The sequence below is a fragment of the Theropithecus gelada genome, chromosome 16, assembly GCF_003255815.1.
Source record: "Theropithecus gelada isolate Dixy chromosome 16, Tgel_1.0, whole genome shotgun sequence".
NCBI lineage: Eukaryota > Metazoa > Chordata > Mammalia > Primates > Cercopithecidae > Theropithecus > Theropithecus gelada.
In genome coordinates, this window is record NC_037684.1 from 3,222,628 (window position 1) to 3,242,650 (window position 20,023).

Consider the following 20,023-nt stretch of genomic DNA (forward strand, 5'->3'; position numbering starts at 1 on the left):
GGGTTCGCAGACCCAGAGCAGGACGCTTGGAGAGGGAACCGGCGAGGGGGCGTGCTCCCCTAGAGCCGGCAGCCGTGCGAGATCAGGTGCCTCCGCCCGCATTCCAGCCGCAATCGCGCTCCCAATTTAGCTGTCCCGACCGGCCGGGACTGCGGGACTGCAAGTCCAGGCCTCCCTGGGGGAAAGAGGCCCTAGAGGATGAGGTCCCAGGCTGATCTAGGGCAAGTGCGAGGGCACCCGACACCGGGCTGCGAATGTTATTGTTATGAATGGCAATAGCGATCATTTGAGAAACCTAAAATGCTGGCTGTGTGCTAGGCATTTCACCCCATTAGAGGGGATTCCATGGACCAGGGCAGGAAGCAGCTGAAAGACCAAGGAGAGGACCGAGTGTAAAGTGAACCCACCTTGACACTCCCTCCCCTCCAGATGCTGGGGGAAGAGGCTGGCACAGGTCTCTAGTCACATTTTAGGGGTCAGAGAAGCCAGCCCAGAGGCCAGACCCCTAATGTTTTCTGGGCCTTGTTTGAATTGGTGCCCAACTGTGTTCCAGGTTAGCTTCCCCCATATCCCCCAATATCCACAGAACTGAATGCTGACCGAGGTCAAGGAGATTAAAGATAAACTAATCAAAATACAGCCAGTGAAGACCAACCAGTCCCGTAGCTCCAGTCTACCCAATGTCTTCACATTGTCTGGATTTCTTCCCTCGGATCATAGGGGCATCTGGGACCAGTTATTCCTTCCCACTCTCCAGGGCACACCTGGGAGCGAGTGAATGGAACACAGCGTTCCGGAGGGCAGATACCAGCACTGGGGAGAAAGGGGAGGGAAGGTGGTAGAAACCATGAAGGGCCCCACAAGGCTCCTTTGTTTCTCAGGAAGAGTCCAGGTGGCTTGTAGGGACAGACTCAAATCAAGAGCCAGTGGCTTGTAGGGGAACAGAATAAAAAACTGTTACGAGTGCTCCAGAAATAACTCCTGGCATAGGGGTGCGGGGGCAGGGTATGAGGGTACATGAGTCATCTCTCTTTTACCTAAAGATTCCAGGCACATGATTAGGAGGAAAATACCTGAGTGACTCAGTTGCTCCTTTACAACAATAACCCATGCTTATGTGCTAGGCACTGGCACTGTTCTAAGGACTTTATACGTATTAATTTCATACTCTCAACAATCCTCTAGGCTGGTCGCAGGTGGCTAATGCCTGTACTCCCAGCACTTCGGGAGGCTGAGGCAGGTGGATTACCTGAGGTCAGGAGTTTGAGACCAGCCTGGCCAACATGGCAAAACTCCATCTCTACTAAAAATACAAAAATTAGCCAGGTGTGGTGGTGCACACCTGTAATCCCAGCTACTCAGGAGGCTGAGACACAAGAATTGCTTGAACTTGGGAGGCGGAGGTTGCAGTGAGCTGAGATCGTGCCACTGCACTCCAGCCTGGGTGACAGAGTGAGACTCTGTCTCAAAACACACACACACACACAAACAAAAAACAATCCTCTAAGGTGGGTACTGTTATTATCCCTATTTAACAGTTGAGGAAATTGAGCCACAAAGAGGTTAGGTGACTTACCCATCACAACCTCAACAGGTAGTTGATGTAGCTATGATTCTTACCCACGTGGTCTGGCATCTGGTCCATGCCTTTCAGCAGCACGCATTTCTATCTCTCCCTGAAGGACAGTGCCACTTTATCTCACAAGTGCTGAACTAAAGCGTAACAGAGTTTATACTGTGTGGCACAGAGGGAAGGATGCCTGGAATGAATTAAAAAACTGGTTCCAGTCCTGGCTCAATCGCCATATTTTTACAGCTCTCTGAACAGGATTGGGTCAGATTCTTTCCAACTCTGCGCCACTCCTTAGCAGAGTAGGGATTTTATGTGCTGCCTCCTCTGAAACGGCATTTCCCCTACCCCACCCTCCTTCTCTTTAAAGAGAACAAGAGACTCCCTTCTAGAGGGAAGGGCTTGGGACTAGGAAGCAGGAATCCTTCAATGCATGCTCCCTTCAGTTCCATCATCTAGGAAGGGTGGTGCTTTCTGAGTACAGGGATTCAGATATTTGCTTGGGCCTGGAGTAGCTCAGCCCTGCCCTCTAGCCTTCTTCTGGCTGCCAAGGCCTGGCAGAGCTGTGAGTGGGCAGAGTTAAGGCAAGAAGAACCAATCAAGGAAAGGAGCTACTTGGGCTTCGTGCCTCCCTTTTGAACTGTTAGCTCTGAACGGCAATCCATAGAAGACAGTCATGGATTTCATCTTTTAGGAAGCCATTTTCTGGATGAGGTAGCTGGCAACTTAGCCATGATTTGGTCCATCTGCTTTGGCTAGAAAACCAAGACTGAGCTTATCTAGATTGGTCAGGGATCCCAGGGTGAAAGACCTTACCTTCACCATCATGCACTCCAGCTAAAGACCAGCACTGTGCCCCTCCCACTTGATATGGATGATTCAGAATGAAGCAGGCTGACTTTAGTTCAAAGCAGTTTTTTCTCTTTTGGCGGGGGAGCGGGGGGAACTTCAGCAAATTTTGTTAGCAATTGGGAACTGAAACTGAGCTCTTCCTAGATGATAGCCCTGCCTTGTATGTGATGAATGGCACCACTAAATATCTCAAGATGTTCATGTCCCATTTCTAGAAATTTTTCAGTGGGCTGAGGTGTTTCATTTATTTTTGGGGGCTCAGCTCTCTCTTCAGGGTGACATGATTGGGATCAATCATTGAAAACTACTGCTGTTCACTGTGTTTCTTCTTCTGACCCTCCCTCCTTCTCCAGCACCTCCCTCCTTTATTGCATCTGATGAAGTACACGTTTCATCTTCAAAATAAAAATTTATTCAATCTGTAACAAGAACATTGAATCTGCACATTTGCGCACAAGTTCACATTTAAAAACAGCGGAGCACATCAGTAATAAAAAAATCTATGATACAAGTGGAACATCCCAACCACCAGGAAGATTAAGGAAGGAGATGAGACCACTCTATATTCTGCTTCAAATGCCTCAAAAAGGTCCCAGAGATTCCAGGGAGCACCTGCTTTAATAAAATGTGAGCATAAAAGTTTGGGGTGGCTTGGGGCAAAGGTAACAGTCAGAAGGAGTCTTCTGGACTTGTTTTCCACGTTAGAACAAGTCCTGCAAAACAAAGCAGAAAGAAAAAAAAAGAAAAGAAAAGAAAAGAAAAGGCACCTTTAGATATGCCAAGCAAACCCAAACCCAACAAAACGTAAAATTCAAACATTTCCCTGTGGGCTTACAAGCACTTCAGGGCCAGTTACCCAGTTTTTAGTTTGGGTATTAGCTCTGCACGTGTACACAGGACGCTGCCACCAGCATTGCTTTGAGGACACAGATGGCAGCACCAGTCAAATGCCTCTTAGGGGATCTTCAAGCTGATTAAGGATGATTCCAGTTTAGAAATCCTATCCTAGATCTCTGGGGCACTGAGAAAATGAGGCTGGTTATCTTCTCATAGCAGGAACCAGGGCTAGTCACCCTCCATTTCCAGGCTGGAAAAGTACAGAAGCACCTTGCAATAGGTCTTCATGGCGTCAAGGGACCCCACACCCTGGGAGAAGGGTTAGGAGTGTGCAGCTTCCTGCTTTGGTGGCAGGCCTTTTCCTAATATGGGTGTCAGAGGAGTTGAGACAGCAAATATGCTTGTGTCTAATACATGCCTTGATCTTTTAGTTAGGAAAACAAAGTCCAAGATGCTTTTAAGTTGGATTGATGCTGAAACAGCTAAAATTTCATCTTATCCACCATCAAAAGCAAAACAAAATTAAACAAAATGACACTAGCCATTCACCATTACAACCATCACTATAAGACACACCATCACTGAGGAAATGACAACTATTTCCATAGAGAGTGCTGGATGGGAGGGCAGGACATAGATGGAAGTCAGCTTCAGGGTATACCCACTTATTCACAAGGGCTGACCATGATGGCACTGCTCTGCATGAGGACTCACAGGACAGCTAGGGCACTGATGCCTGCAGGACTGTGTGGCCGACAGGATGATGCACATTTTAATATTCAAAATGTAAACAAAGTATCCACAAATAGTCCAAAAAAGCCAAAGAATGGCTTTATTTAAAAATTTTTAAATGCCCTTAAAAGTGACTTTTTGCATAATGCGTTCTTAAAAAAAGAACTCTCACAAAAACATTTTTACCAAACATGCCTAGATCACTTCAGAACTGAAATCCTCAGATGAAACAGGTGAACACTTCTGTGACCTGCTACATCTCAGAAGCTTCTCATAGGAAGCTTTGGGTTTACCCAACAGCATCTGTCTGGGGCCTGTGAGCAGGGGGCTCAAAGCCTGGGGCACTGAGATCTTCAGGCTGTCCTTGGAGCTCTGGGTAGTTAGAAAATTAGAAAGAGGAACTATCAGTAGGGATAAAGACAGAATCAAGAAATCCATAACCCTGTCTCAAGCCTCCTCAGAACCAGGAAAATACTAAAGATCCTGAAGAGACTGAGATGATAGGAATGATCCCAAACATTTAGAATCTGAAAGGCAACTAAAATGAGGAGAGATGAGTATTACAGTACTATAGTACCACATGTCTACTAGAGTATCCATTACTCCTGGGTGTTTCCAAAAATCAAGAAAGGTTGGGGTTTCCCTTTCTACTGACCAGGTTCAGCTCAAGTTCTGTATGCTTCTGGAGCTTTTACCCCATGCATCAAAACATCAACTCTTTTTACATATGTACATATGTGTACACATGCACACACACTCCTCCAAAATAAGTGAGAGTCTATTGGTGGTTGAGAGAAAGAGAAAGAGAGAGAGAGAGAGAGAGAGAGGTAGACACTGGGCAAGAGTCAAAGTGTTTCCTATTCATCTTTGCCAGTCTATCTGCTCTTTCAGGTCTGGGCTTTCCATGCACAGAAGAAAAGGGAAAGAGGCCACTGGAGATTATAAAAGAGTCTGAAGAGAAGACAGTCTGCAAAGTCCTTGACAGTTCATTACGCACCTCCCCTGGACACTGCTCAGCTGTGTAAATAACCCAGGAACACCCAATTCTGGGAGTCTGAAAAGGCTGGCAAACACTCCTTGGCATGGCTGAATTGCAGACACTCTGTAGAAGATGTTTATTTAGGCAGGTAAATTAAACGATAAAAAAAATGTAATTATAAAAAGGCAGAAAGACTTTCCTTTGCTCTGAAAAAATTTTTTTCCCCACAGCATTAGTGGGTTTTGTCCCATCTTTGTTGTTATTTAATGCAATGAGTGAACATTAAACACAGTGGAGGGGAGAAGAGGGAAAAGTCCAAAACTCTGGTCCTGCTTGTACCTCTTAGTGTGTGGGATGTCATCATGGTAAGGGGTTACCATGAGTGGATGCCACTCTCTTAACTTCCAGGCAAATCCTCTCCCCACTCTGCCACAATTTCCTGCCCTTCCCCATCATATTGGTGGTGGAACTGCTTCAAGAAGGCAAGGCATTCTAGATGGAAGAGCCCTGGAAATCCATAACCCTGTCTCAAGCCTCTTCACATTAGTTCATACCACCTAACAAAACACTTTACAACACACAAATATCCAGGAATCACAAAACTGTGTGGATGATATACTTGAACATTCAAGGAAACTACTGAGCAACAGCACAGGATACACATAATCACTACACCATAAAGATGCTTTTAGCAAGTGGTTTCTGTCCAACCCGCCTCCTGTGATGTCAGACCCAACCTCGGCTTCCACACAACTTCACAGCTCCTCTTAAGCCCCAGTGGCCCTGTCTACCTTTTCTGCATCTTTTGGGTTACCCTGCCATCTGCCCCCACCAAACTCTGGCCTCTGACATCACGCTGACAGTCTGTGCATTTGTATTTTCCTCTTCAGTGTTGTGACGAGCCAAAAACCTGTCTCCAGTCTGTACTCAGTCAATCCTCAGTAATGTGGACATCAACGAAAGCTAACAGAAAGCAAATCTGCAAGCCTCTTCAGTTTTAATGAGCTGCAGAGGTGTTTCATGCTAGACTAAATCTGTCTTCTGTAAGAAGCTACAAGAGGCTTGTTTATGGCAGGTGCTGCTGCGTTAAGGATCTCCACAACAGTAGCAAAGCGACAGCATCCTAAATGGAGTCACTGTGGGCACTTGCCCCTGGCTGAGGCCTCCCCTGTGGCCTTCAGCCTCCACTAGAAGCTTCCACTCTGAGCAACTCACATATACTTCCTGGTTGTGGTTGAGATACTGGCAAACAATGTTCTGGGATTTCAGTCTCAGAAAGAAATCAGCTTTCAGTCACGCTGTAACCTAATGGGAGCCTTTAGGGGTGTCTCTGAGGAAGAAGTTACTAATGCATAATTTGGCAGGAGCTGGTGATTAGAAGTCTCCATTTAAACAACTACAACCACCATCAACATACTGTACAGATTCCTATCAACACCCAACAGTTTTATTTCTGGTGTTTGTGTGTTTTCCAGTTGCAACTCTACTCCTTCTTAAAAAGAATAAATCAAAAATACCCTACATAATGAACAACAAGACACTGTAAGACAGTGACAATATTATGTACATAAATACTGTGTACAAACTTTAGAGAAATGACAAACCTTCCAGGAAAAGGAAAAAAAAGTGTTAACAGTGATAATACCGAAAATAAAATATTGCATTCAATGGATGTTAAACATATGTAATGTTAACAATTCAAATATAATCTATGAAATTTAAAAAAATAGGCAGCATGGGGACAACAGCATGGGGAAGGAAAATAAACTGGAAGAAAATATGGCCATTAAACTCAGAAGGCCCAAAGAATTATTCAAGTAATGGAAGGGTTAAAACCCTACATACGTATTCATTTTACAAGAACACACTGACTTTCGATTGCTGCTTTTCAAACATGTCACTGTTGTTTTCAGTTGGGAGGACACTGCAGGCACATTTTTCTGGTAGGGAGAGCCAAGATGCCCATCTGTGTGGATCCACCAACCCAGCAGTTTCTGGGCAGCAGCCTCTCCACCCCCAACTTTATGTCTTCCTCCTCTTATCATGCTTTCCTCTACAGAAGACCACTTGCATTTGGGGTCCTGTTTTAATTTCAAAAATAATTTTCTTGGGGAAGAAACTATATGATAAATTTGCAGAGCTGGCCATTATCATGCCTTACTGTAATGATACACTCTGGAATACCAGAAGATCCTCTTTTAAAGCAAAGCGGAACCTGCCTCCTTCAGGAACTCTAAAGGGCTGCGGCTGGACAAAGGCTGAGAGCCCTCTGACTTCTGGCTGCCCTTTAGCCCATTCGATGCCTCAGGTCTGGAAACCAAACCATCATCACAAAGGCAGGGGAACATTTCCAATTCCCAGCTTTATCTCCAAATAATTTCCTCCGAATCTGTTTCCTTCCCTCAATCAAGGAACCATGCCTTTTCTCAGAGGGCAAAATGAGAGGCAGGTGGCAGCTGACTGAAAAACAGCAATTTGCCTTTGATAAAGGTGTTCTCTGAAAATGACTTTTTTGAGGTTTGATTTTTTTTAAATAAAAAATGATAAACGGTCTTGCCATCCAGATCAAGCTCTCTTTCCCCTTACATATACACACACATACACACTGAAAACCCAAACCCTGCATGCGCCAGAAACAGTAAAATGACCAAAATATTATAAAATTAACCAATAAAGTGCATGTTCCTTACATATTACACCTGCCCCTTTTACAAACATTTCTTCTAGAAAGTCACATGTGTAGGCTCAGAATCACATGGTATTATAGAAGGGGTTGGTTGTCCGTTTTTTGTCATTTGCCTTTTTCAGTCTCCTAAGGGGGTGAGTTCTGCCGTGTTGCTGACGGGGTGCCACGGCCAGCCCTGGAGCTGGGCATGCACACTGCAGTCCCTGGGTCTGTAGCATGGGAAGGCCTCCTTCAGAACTAGTCAATTCAGGTCCTGCCCTGGGAAGCAAACACTGCTGACTGGAACCAAATTCTTTGGCATACTGCACAAGGGGCCTCTCCACTGGCTTGCTCTGCACAATACACTCTGTTGTTGTGAGCTGTTCTACAAAATACTTGGTGGGTTCTGGGTTGTGGGGGGCACCTGGGTTTTCTAGGGACTCTTGGTCCTCCATGGCATGCATGCCTGAGTCTGTTCTGAGGAAAGGCTGAAGCAGTTTGAGATGAGGGGATTCACAGGAGGCAGGCTCCCTCTCTGGTAAGCAGTCTTTACAGAGGTCCAAGTAACCTAATTTGGCGAGAGAAGCTGAGCGCCTCATTTGGGATGGTTTGGTGAGCCCTGCCTGGAAAACCACTCCAGACTCGATTTCTTTAGCACGCTCCTTCACCACACTGGGGCTGTGGCTGAGACCATTTATGTTTTCACTACTAGTGCTATGTGGTAGTCGACAGGCTACAGGCAATGGGTCCAGTTTCTCCTGTAACTCCCCAGTGTTGTCACCAAGTTTGCTAATTAAACTTAGGTCTGCGCTACTCAGCTGGGAGTCCTTATATGGCACCTCACTGCCACTGGAGAGAGGGCTGTCCTGACTTTCTTCCCAGCTAACCTGTTCTGCAGAGGGCTCATCTGTGGTGCTGCTCTGCTCTGTGAAGCCCTCCAGGTGAACCATAGTCTGGGGATGCAGGTAATCCAAACTGGCAGACAGTAAGTGGGTTGTATGACTGACAAAAGGTGCCGCTGTCTCCGAGGCTGTTGACAGGCTGCTGCCTCTGTCTTCAGGGCTACTCAGCGTGGAGGTCCGGTGGTCAGTGGGCCTGTTGTGCTCAGGAGAGGAAGAATGAGGCGGAGGTAGCACTTGGGGGTGCAGAGAAACCTGGTTGGGGTCCAGAGTCCTGTTTAGATTTTCATCCAGTGTGCAGAGCCCAGTGACAGATTTTTCCATGTTCACTTTCCTTAGTCCTTGCTCTCCGCTCTTCTCGCCGGTGGCTATTTCACTCCCTGGCCCAGTGTGATTGGGTGATGTAACTGTGTGGGTATACTCAATGATTTCTACCCTCTTGGGAAGGCGAAGAGGGACTGCCTGTGTCTCAGACTCCTGGTATGGAATCACAGTCCTCAGATCCTTCAGGACTCCTTCCTGCTGTGTTCCAGTATCCGACCCTGGGCCCTCCTGAGGAGCTGGCAAGTGGTCAAACCCCAGCACCTTGGGAGCTGGAACAGTGGCATTCTGCTCAGAATGGGACAGTGAGCCAGCCTCAGGCCCACTGTATTTCCCTTTGCCTTTGCTCATCTCTGGTTCCTTGGGGACAAATGAATGTTCTGGGGTGGCTTCATCACTCTTCCCTTTTGGTGCCAGGTCTGCCACAGAAGAATCATTCTTTGAATTCTTACGAGTGGACAATGAGGTACATGTTGAGGCAGCACCATGATGCTCTTGCTCCTGCCGTAAGCGCTCTTCAAACTCCAAGGTGGCTCGCCTCACAGACCCAGGGTACCACTTGGCACCTGGGTGCATCCCTGAGCCCTGGAGCTCTTGTTCCCCCTCAGCTGGTTCCCCTTCTTCCAAGTCTGCTGTAGACGAGCGTGTGGTTAGGCAGCCTTCTGGGTTGCACATCCCTGAGTCTTTGGCTAGTTCAGGCTGGGCTGTGCAGGAGCCCTCGTCTTGCTCCAGATGTCCAGGTTTGTTCTCTGGGGTCTGGGCCCTCTCAAAGAGCAGCTCATGGATGCTGTTCTTCTTTGGTGTATGGCACGGGTTGGATAAGATGTCTCCTTTCAGTTGAATCTGTCCAACTCCTTGACTGATGGACTCAATTTCAGTGACAATTTCTTTGACTGAAATTGCATTTTCCAAGTGAGACTGCATGAAGATGTCTGGGCTGACCAGTTCTGAAATTGCCTAAGAAGAGAAAGTAGTGAGAAGATTATGGCAAATTGTAGTCTAACTGAAAATGCTTGATTTTCTGCTTATTAATCCTCTGATCCAGGACAACCTATCTGACTATGAGAATACCAATCATAGAGTGCCTGGGACTGTACTCTGCCCATCTGTTTTGTCAGACTACAAGAAAAAACTGGATTCATCAAGGCTAGACATAAAATTTGTGATAGGTTGTGTTATTCTCTACTAAACTTTCTGTTCTGTTTACTCAAGCAGAATTCCAATCCAAAACTTTGCTCCCAAATGAAAAGCAAATATTTTTGGAGTCTCCTATAATCTATATTTTCCTAAGACTATGAGCCTCCAGGATTCAGGCCACACTGTAGTAAATGAAACCTTTCCCCCATGGCCTATCAACTTTCAGTTTGATCCTAACCTATCTGAGGGAAAGAGTTCCATTCAAGGCTAAGATACGTCCTTAGATATGTCCCGGTGATAGAGCTAGATGGACGAGGCTATCATTTGATTTCTGATTTGGAGACTCACTGCTCTCTTCACTCCTCTGTCTTGCTAGCTTTCACTCACATCCTCTCACTGCTTCCGCTAGCAGCAGCATCCCAGTACCTACAAGCAGGGAGAATGCACTGTCTGACTACCCAATCTCTAAGTTTCACATGGTTCCTTCTGGGAAAGGTTTACTTGGCTTACACAGTCACATGCCTTAGCAAACTTAGAAACCGTAACTCTCTAGTATTTTACTATTTTACCAGCTATAAATTCCCAGATGGATTTAGAACAAGGCCAAAGAATACTGACCAATGCAAAATCAAGTCCTACTGTAAAAAAACAAAACAAAACAAAACAAAACAAAAAACAGAAGAATCTCAAAATCTGGGAATAGCCCTTGGATACCTCTTAAAGTAGTATCATTATGAGTATCAATCTAGTTAACATTTTTATAAGCCTTCAAAGTATATTTCCTTGGAACTGTTCTGGTCTTTCTCCTTCAAAAGAGAGTCATAGTTAGTATAATCTAACAGGGTCAGTAATGCCTTTGGGGGAAATGTGCCATGACATCAGGCAGAGGCAAACTTGCCAAGACTGGGAGAGAAGCCACAGTGGGCCCTGTATGTGCATGGGCCATGGAAGGAGTGCTCATATGACCAGGGACTGTGGAGAAGGCTATTTCTGTCAGTGCTGCTATAGTCACTGGTCCAAAGGAGAGCACAAGCAGTCTGCCTTCTCAGTAGAAAGGAAACAGAGGCACAGCTTTGGGGGTGGTGAAAAGACAGAAGCAGAGGCAAGAATCACAGTGGGGTAGTTAAGGAGAGAGAACAAATCGTTAATGGACAAAGTGGTAAATATAAGCAGACAGACATCAGGAGATGCAAAGAATCTATGACTAGCTCCACTAAAATCATTAAGTGAAGTTTGGTATGTTAGAGTAAATCTGTCACAGTTTATTCCCCAACTACTATATTGTATTAAGTATTTAAGATGTCAGAAGTATCAAAATATGAATAACTTGTGAGTCTTAGAGTAAGTGTGAGTCTTAGAATTGATGTGATATAGTGATTCTTTCCCTGGTTTGAGATGGCTTGTAAGAGTTCCTATGCCACAAAGAATTTTAGGATTCTGTCTGCTGGCAAATTCATTTCCTTTTGATTCTCTCTTTTTTTTTTTTTTCTTTGAGATGAAGTCTCACTCTGTTGCCAGGCTGGAGTGCAGTGGCGCGATCTCGGCTTACTGCAACCTCCGCCTCCCGGGTTTAAGCGATTCTCCTGCCTCAGCCTCCCAAGTAGCTGGGACTACAGGCACACGCCACCACACCCAGCTAATTTTTGTATTTTTAGCAGAGATGGGGTTTCACCATGTTGGTCAGGATGGTCTCAATCTCCTGACCTCGTGATCCGCCTGCCTCGGCCTCCCAAAGCGCTGGGATTACAGGTGTGAGCCATCGTGCCCGGCCATCTTTGGCCTTCTCATTGTTCAGCCAGGACACTTGTTTTTGGTTCACTCCTTCCTCTGTTATCCCCTCTTAGAAGTGCTTCCAATGACACCAGAAAGGTAAATTCCTAAAAGGCAAATTCTTTAAAAAATATTTAAACCCTAAGTTTTCAAGGAAAATCTCAGGCAGATTCTCCATCAAAAATAAACATAACAGAATCCCAAATACTTTACCTTTGAAGAGAACTTCATTAGGTGGAAAACTACAAAGACAATTTTTACCTTTGACTGTTCCTCATCCATTGAAGATTCTTCTGATGCATGGGGAGTATTACTCAAAGAGCTGCTTCTCTGGTCATCAGTTGTCACTTTGGAAGGGGCTACTTCTACCACTGACAGTCGACAGCTCTCACTCCTTCCTCCACCCAGTTCCTCCATCCTTGAATGGGAAAAAGATCGTGACCGGGTTTCTTGGGAGAGCTCCACAAACTTCTCTAGGGCACTAAAAAAGTCAATGCGATCTGTACTGAAATCTGAGATTTCAGTCTGGCAACTGGGTTGGGGGCTTGGTGACTCAGGATCAGGGGACATGGGGAGGTCTTTCAGTCGAGATGTCAATTCTTCCATAGGCAGTAGGTGGACATTCATGTCTGCTTTCAGTGCGTCTGTCTCCAAATCTTCCACTGTTAAGTCTGGAAACTTGTTGGCCATTTCTGGGACATGTCCAGGCTGAATTAAGGCTTTGGATGCATGGCAGTTGTCAAGAGGAAATTTTGATTCATTCAGACAACACCCTGATGAGCATCCATTGATGTCATTTAAGTTTAATTCATCCTCAATCTGTCCAGCATGAAATTCCGTAGAAGTAAACTCCAAGCAGATCATTCTTTCTTTGGTACACAGGCCTTTCTGATTTGCATCTTGTGGGACCACATGTTCCACAAAAACAGGAGGTATGGGCGGGTGACTCTCCATGGTCTTCACCTCAGCAATCTGGTCTGCTGAGGTGGTGATCTCCTTCTTGTTGAGTTCTAGCCCAGGTTTGCAGATGGGTTCGTGGTGGTCTGAGAGGTCACTATCTGAATGAGATCTCCATAGTTTGTTATGCCGCTGTTTGCTGTGGAGGACATACACAGGAAATATCTTAATCTGGTTTGTAAAGATAATCAACACCCTCCCAGGAAAACACTCCCAGATAAATCTTAACTTGTAAAAATGCTTTGTTATTGCTCAGTGGACTAGGCAATTAACGTTTGAAAAGACACTCAATTTAATAGCAAAAAACAAAGCAAAACAACAACAAATGAGTGTGAGATTTTTTTTACCTATCAGTCTGACAGGAATTAAAATGGTTGGTAATAGCCAGTGTTGATGATGGTATGGGTAAACAAGCCCTCTCATACACTGGTAGGAGTGTGAATTCAGAATTTTTGTTTTTTGTTTTTTTTTTCAGACAGAGTCTCGCTTTGTTGCCTATGCTGCAGTGCAGTGGCATAATCTCAGCTCACTGCAACCTCTGCCTCACAGGTTCAAGCAATTCTCCCACCTCAGCCTCCCGAGTAGCTGGGTTACAAGAACATGCCACCACGCCTGGCTAATTTTTGTATCTTTAGTAGAGACGGGGTTTCGCCATGTTGACAAGGCTGGTCTTGAACTTCTGACCTCAAGTGATCTGCCCACATTGGCCCCCCCACCACACCCAGCTGAACTGTAGATTTTAAGACTGAAATCTGGCAATAGCTCTCCAAATTTAACATTTTCACCAACATTTCTTCCTTAATAAATTTTTCTTGGAGGAATGCTATTACAAGTGCATATAGATATCCATATGGCCAGGTGAGGTGGCTCACACCAGTAATTCCAGCACTTTTTAGGAGGCCGAGGCGGGTGCATTGCTTGAGCCCAGGAGTTCGAGACCAGCCTGGGCAACATGGTAAAACTCCATCTCTACAAAAATATAAAAAACTATCCAGGTGTGGTGGCATATGACTGTAGTCTTAGCTACTCAGGGGGCTGAGGTGGGAGGATTGCTTGAGCCCAGGAGGGTGAGGCTGCAGTGAGCTGAGATTGTGCCACTGCACTCAGCCTGGGTGACTGAGCAAGACCTTGTCTCAAAAAAATAAAAAATAAAGAAAGATATATAAAGATATTTACTGGCTGGCTGCCGTGGCTCATGCCTGCAATCCCAGCACTTTGGTAGGCTGAGGCGGGCGGATCGCTTGAGGTCAGGAGTTCGAGACCAGCCTGGCCAACATGGTGAAACCCCGTCGCTACTAAAAATACAAAGATTAGCTGGGCGTGGTAGCGGGTACCTGTAATCCCAGCTACTCGGGAGGCTGAGACAGGAGAATTCCTTGAACCTGGGAGGCAGAGGTTGCAGTGGGCTGAGATTGCACCAATGCACTCTAGCCTAGGCACCAGAGCGAAACTCCATCTCAAATAAACAGACAAACAAAAAAAGATATTTACTATGACACTATTTGTGATACTAAAAGATGAGACACCAAACAACAACAAAAAAGGATTTACATTATAATCCATAAAACTATATGCTGTGAAGCTGTTAAAAACTGTCAGGTCTACAGAAGTCTTCTGTGATAAGAAAAAAAAAAAAATTAAAAGGGAAAAAAAACCTGTCAGGTATTTTAGTGGAATGATATACAAGGTATACTATTAAGTAAAAAAGAACCTCAAACACATTTGAAATTAGTGTCTATATTAGAATAATATACTCTTAAATAATATACACTCTTAAATAATATACACTCTTAAACAGTTCCCAAAACCCCAGCCAAAAAGAGAAAGGTGGCCCTGTGGATGGTCAGGTTCATCTGCCCAGGAAACAGGTCACTAAGTGTGGTCCTTGGGGGTGTGGTCTCCATGACTTACAAGCTGATGAGGAGTTACCAAACCGCAGGGTGGAATGGGAAACTCAGCCCAAAACAACTTGCCCTGGGCTCTGGGCCATGCCTGGGCTCTGCCGAGTCATGCTCAGGCGCCTGCACTAATGTGACCCCCTGTTTGTTCTCAACTCTGCACCTGCTCTCAGCTCCCCGTGCCTGTCTGCTGCTTGGGTGGGGCTCTCTCTGACTCATGCCTGCACAGCAGAGGGGTGCTTTCCTGGGAAGGAGCAGGTCAATCTTTTTATGAAGACAAGCTGTAATCAATCAGCTGGGTATAAGATGGGGTTTTCACCCTTCCCAAGCTGCATGAGCTCCAGCCACCCCTAGGAGGAGACAACATAACACGTATCTCAAACAAGTGAGTGGCTATGGGAAGGGGAAAGCTGTTTGGATAGGTGGGGCGTAAGTTGTACATTATGACCAACTGAGGCCAGTGGTTTCCTCAGTTTCTTCTCCTATATGCGGCATCCTTGTTTCTTGAAATAAATATGACTCTATTCTCCAATTTCTATCCCTCACCTATCATGAGGATGTTCAAACCTGCACCAGCTTCTCTCACCCACCACAGTAGGACAATGCCTGGGATGCAAATGCCTGGGGAGACCTCTCAAGGGGTGGCTGTTCTTACTCTTCTAATAATAGAACAGGCAAATGAGAAGTTTCATGATCCCAAGAACCCTCCAAAGTATGTTTTTGTGTGTGTGTGTTGTTTGTTTTTTTGAGATGGAGTCTCGCTCTGTCACCCAGGCTGGAGTGCAGTGCCGTGATCTTGGCTCACTGCAAGCTCCGCCTCCCGGGTTCACGTCATTCTCCTGCCTCAGCCTCCCAAGTAGCTGGGACTACAGGCGCCCACCATCACGCCCAGCTAATTTTTTGTATTTTTAGTAGAGATGGGGTTTCACTGTGTTAGCCAGGATGGTTTCCATCTCCTGACCTCGTGATCTGCCCGCCTCGGCCTCCCAAAGTGCTGGGATTACAGGCGTGAGCCACCGCGCCTGGCCCCTCCAAAGCATGTTTTTAAAATTGCCTGCAGATTGCTAATCAGTCAGGAGAGAATGAGAGACTGAAGTTATGCTAATAGGAAGCAACAGTGCATGTTTCAGAGGAAGTCTGACATTGCAGCTGTGTAACCAGCATGGATTTCCTTCTCTTCCTTCGGGAGATAATCATTAGAAAATACTGGGTTGGGACTCTGGAATTAAACTGACACTTGTAAAAGAGAGAGTGAAAAAAAAGCCAATCTAAAGATAGGTCTGATGCTGCTGCCTTGTTTTCATTTTTGCAACAGGACCTGGAGGGAGAATGGCAAGCAGCTGATTCATCTCCGTTGCCTGTGAAACGCTGCTACTCCACGTGTAGCTTCTCACTCAGGGGACCCCTCCTCACTCCTCCCCACTCAGGCGTAACCTCCATTCTGAATTTTGTGCTTATCATTCCCTTTTTTTTCTTTATAGTGTCTACATGGTTTGTTCTTAATACTGCTTTGTTTTGCATTCTTGAACTTTATATAAACGGTATCCCACTGTATGTATTCTTCCTCAATGGATTTTTTTTTAAAGATTCATCACTGTGTATAAAGGTAATCCACAGAGTGTAATGAGTATGCCACAACTTATTTCCCTTCTGTTGGTTCAAGCAATTATCCTGCCTCAGCCTCCAGAGTAGTTGGAATTATAGGCATGCGCCACCATGCCTGGCTAATTTTTGTATTTTTAGTAGACACGGGGTATCACCATGTTGGACCAGGCTGGTCTCAAACTCCTGACCTCAAGTGATCTGCCTACCTCGGCCTCCCAAAGTGTTGGCATTACAGGCATGAGCCACCACGCCTGGACTCATCATGTTTTAGTTGGTTACACTAAACTGTTTTCCAATGAAGCTTTGTCCTGAGACAGTTTATTCTAACATTTCATCACTGGTAGGAATAGATGTAATATATTAAGATCGTATCTATTATCTTAAACTGTTAAATTTTAAACTCAGTCGACTCCCCACCTCCCACCCCCTTCCAGGCAGGCAGCAAATAAACAGCTTGCCAAAAAGGAACTTCAGAGTTGGTCTATATCCTGGATGATATAACCAAGTCTCAGATCCTTTTCCCCCTTGAGTGGCCTGTGACCTGAATGTGGATTCATATAAAGACAGAGACATACATAAGGGGATTAGGTCATTCTGGGAAAGAATTGGCCTTTTACCTAGGTTAATGTACAAGAGGAAATTTTATCTTTATTTTTACATATTTTTAAGTTGTCAGCCTTGTGCAGGGGCCATGCCAATCTTCTCTGTGTAGTTCCAATTTTAGTATTTGTGCTGCCCAAGTGAGCACAAGAAGGAAATTTAAATGACAGATGCATAAGGTGTCCCATCATCTTGCTTCCACTTTCATATTGTTACATGTTTGGTGAAACATCAACTCTGAGAAAGTTATATAAAGGAAAAGGCTGCTAAAAATGGAGTACTTGCGCCTGTAATGTGGCTACTCAGGAGGCTAAAGCATGATGATCACTTTGATCACTTGAGCCTAGGAGTTGAGTGAGACTAGCCCGGGCAATACAGACATTGTCTCTTTAAAAAAAAAAAAAAAAAAAAAAGAGGGCCAGGAGTTATAGTAAAATTAGGCTGTCTATAGTTACTTTTTAGGGTGTTAGGCAGCCTGTATAAAGGAAGAGAAAAAGCATTATCTGAATATTTTTTTGTGTGTGATGTGCATCACCCAAGATGCTTTAAGATTATTTAACTGGAAAGCTAGTAAGAAAATCCTTTTAAATCTCAATTGCTGTTGGCTGACCAGGAGTCCACGTCTTTCCTTCTCAAGTTGCCTGCTGCCAGCTGACCAATGTGTACCAGCTAACTAGACCTCAATGTCTCCACCAGCAAAGTCAGGGTAAAAGACAACCCTGCCTCCTCTGGCCCTTGTGACGGGGCACTCAAAAGAATCAAAACTGACATTTCTGAGGAAACGTGGCACAGACTCTCCCTGGTCACCACCCAGTTTTTCTTCCTTGCCCACTATACACTGAAACCTAATACCACAGATACACGGTCCAGCTTGCAAATGGTCTGCTTGAAATCTAAACCTGTCTAATGGAACATAAATCTGCCAGATACCTGCAGGATCAGAGTGCAGAATAACAAACAGGGCTGCTAGCAGTTTAACGGAGTTTCAAAACACAGACACACACACAGACACACCCCACCTCCCTCCTCTTGTTTTGCTCCCATCCCCCATCTATAAAAACAGAAAAAATAAAATCAGATATGAATACTATAAGGTTTATGATACCCTTCTTTTTAAATCTAAAGGGAAATATTAAACAGCCTTCTCCAGGCTCTTAATGATATACTGGAGGTACAAAAAGTCCCTTGTATTTCAGAGGGGCTTGGCCCATACCCTCATACTCTGATTAAGACTGTTACAAATTCATAAATCAGTACAGGAGCCTGGTGTCACTTTGAACACTTCTCTTCTACTAAGGTCAAAGTACTAAGTGAATGCCCTCAAACAGAGAGCTGCCACCTCAAATTAAACACCCAGGGCCACCCTGGGTGGAGCTAGAGAATGCTAGGATCAGGGCTCTGCCTCTTCGAGAAAACCACCACAGGCCTCTTGGGATAAAATATAATATGCAAGATCTAAACACTTGGACAGGAAATGGACTTTTTCTACAAACAATGGGTGAGATTTTTCTACGGATTTTCCTCTCCTGCTTACCTAAATGGCAAGGCTTGATAGAGCTTCATACAGTCACAGGAGTCTGGGGATTTTTTTCTTTGCTCTTCTAAGCAGGCAGATCTGGAGTGGCACTTTAGTGCTGGGCAAGTCTGCTGGGCCTATTCACTTGCCAGTTAGCCTACAAGTGCCATGGTTTCCTAATAACACATCATAGATTGCAGACCCTAACAGCTATATATCCAACAGCCATTTTTCTTACTGTCAGAGCCTGATTTGATTCAGGTGTTCACTATCCCATGGGTTCAGGAAATGTGGCACTTCCCTAGATCCAGAGGATAAATATGAATATGCTGTTTTTTTTTTTTTTTTTGAGATGGAGTCTCACTTTGTCGCCCAGGCTGGAATGCAGTGGCGTGATCATGGCTCACTGTAAACTCTGTCTCCCGGCTTCACGCCATTTTCCTGCTTCAGCCTCCCGATTGGCTGGGACTACAGGAGGCCCCCACCATGCCCAGCTAATTTTTGTATTTTTAGTAGAGATGGGGTTTCCCCATGTTGGCCAGGATGGTCTTGATCTCCTGACCTCGTGATCTGCCCGCCTTGGCCTCCCAAAGTGTTAAGATTACAGGCATGAGCCACTGCTCCTGGCCTTTTTTTTTTTTTTTTTTTTTAAAGACAGAGTTTTGCTCTTTTGCCCAGGCTGGAGTAAAGTGGCATGATCTCGGCTCACTGCAACCTTTGCGCCTTGGGTTCAATGATTCCCCTGCCTCAGCCTTCTGAGAAGCTGGGATTTGTAGGTGCCCACCACCATACCTGGTTAATTTTTGTAGTTTTAGTAGAGATGGAGTTTAGCCATGTTGGCCAGACTGGTCTCGAACTCCGGACCTCAAGTGATCCACTCGCCTCAGTCTCCCAAAGTGCTAGGGTTATAGGCATGAGTCACTGTGCCCAGCTGCGAATATGTTTTATCCAGTCCTGGAAATTATGTTTTCTTGGCCATATGACCCAGTCCTGGCCAATGGGTGGGGAGCTTTTGGGGAAGGTCTTCCTATCCAGTTTAAATGCCCCTTTTCTTCAGCCAGATGCTGTACAATTTACAGATGCCTAGAGATGTGGCAGACATCTGGCAATCATCAGATAACCTCAAGGACCAAGCTGTTAACAAAGGAAGGTGGAACCGAAAGCTGTAGAACACCAGAGTCCATGATTACATTACCACTGAGCCATTACAGACAGTACTTCTGTGTTTTTTAAAGGAGATAAGTGGTACAACTTATAAGCTACCTGTAGCTGGGTGTTGGGCTAGATATCTTTTATTTGCCCCTGCAGGGTCCATTCTTCAGCTTTTCCACCCTGTTTGCTGCTGCGGAGACTGATCTACAGACCACAACAACAGGTACCCTAGTTTTCTGACTTCCAGAGGGTTTGGCTAATGGGGAGTTCTGGAAGGAGACTGGAGGAAAGAGAGTGAGGGCAAGGTATTTACTCCTCTAGCTCCCTCAGCACGGGGCTGCCTCGGGCTAGCTGTGTCTCTCTGACAGAAAGTTATTGCTTGGCTCTGAAAGTGCCTTTCTCTAACAAGAGTCTCTTTCCAGGTTCTAGGAACTGCTTCCTCTCTTTTTGGGTCTAGGAGCTGCTTCCAAACAGCCGTGCTGATACAAGACCCTTGATTCCACTACAATGCCACGCTTGTAAATAGTCCCTTT

The 20,023-nt window shown here is 45.3% G+C and overlaps 1 protein-coding gene and 1 non-coding gene across 3 annotated transcripts in view; both read right to left on the bottom strand.

The window, feature by feature from the left end:
- Positions 1–2,811: 2,811 nt before the first annotated feature.
- SSH2 (slingshot protein phosphatase 2) overlaps positions 2,812–20,023 on the bottom strand; it is a 303,418-nt gene continuing 286,206 nt past the window's right edge. For both annotated transcript variants that reach the window (XM_025363691.1, XM_025363690.1), the window contains 2 exons: positions 12,024–12,858; positions 2,812–9,812 (listed from right to left, as the gene is read on the bottom strand). In XM_025363691.1, coding sequence (XP_025219476.1) covers positions 7,722–9,812; positions 12,024–12,858 — 2,926 coding nt within the window. In that variant the 3' untranslated portion in view covers positions 2,812–7,721. The remainder of the gene's footprint in view (positions 9,813–12,023; positions 12,859–20,023) is intronic.
- LOC112610553 lies at positions 16,863–16,970 on the bottom strand. The gene has a single exon (XR_003116429.1). It is a non-coding gene; the product is annotated as a U6 spliceosomal RNA (small nuclear RNA).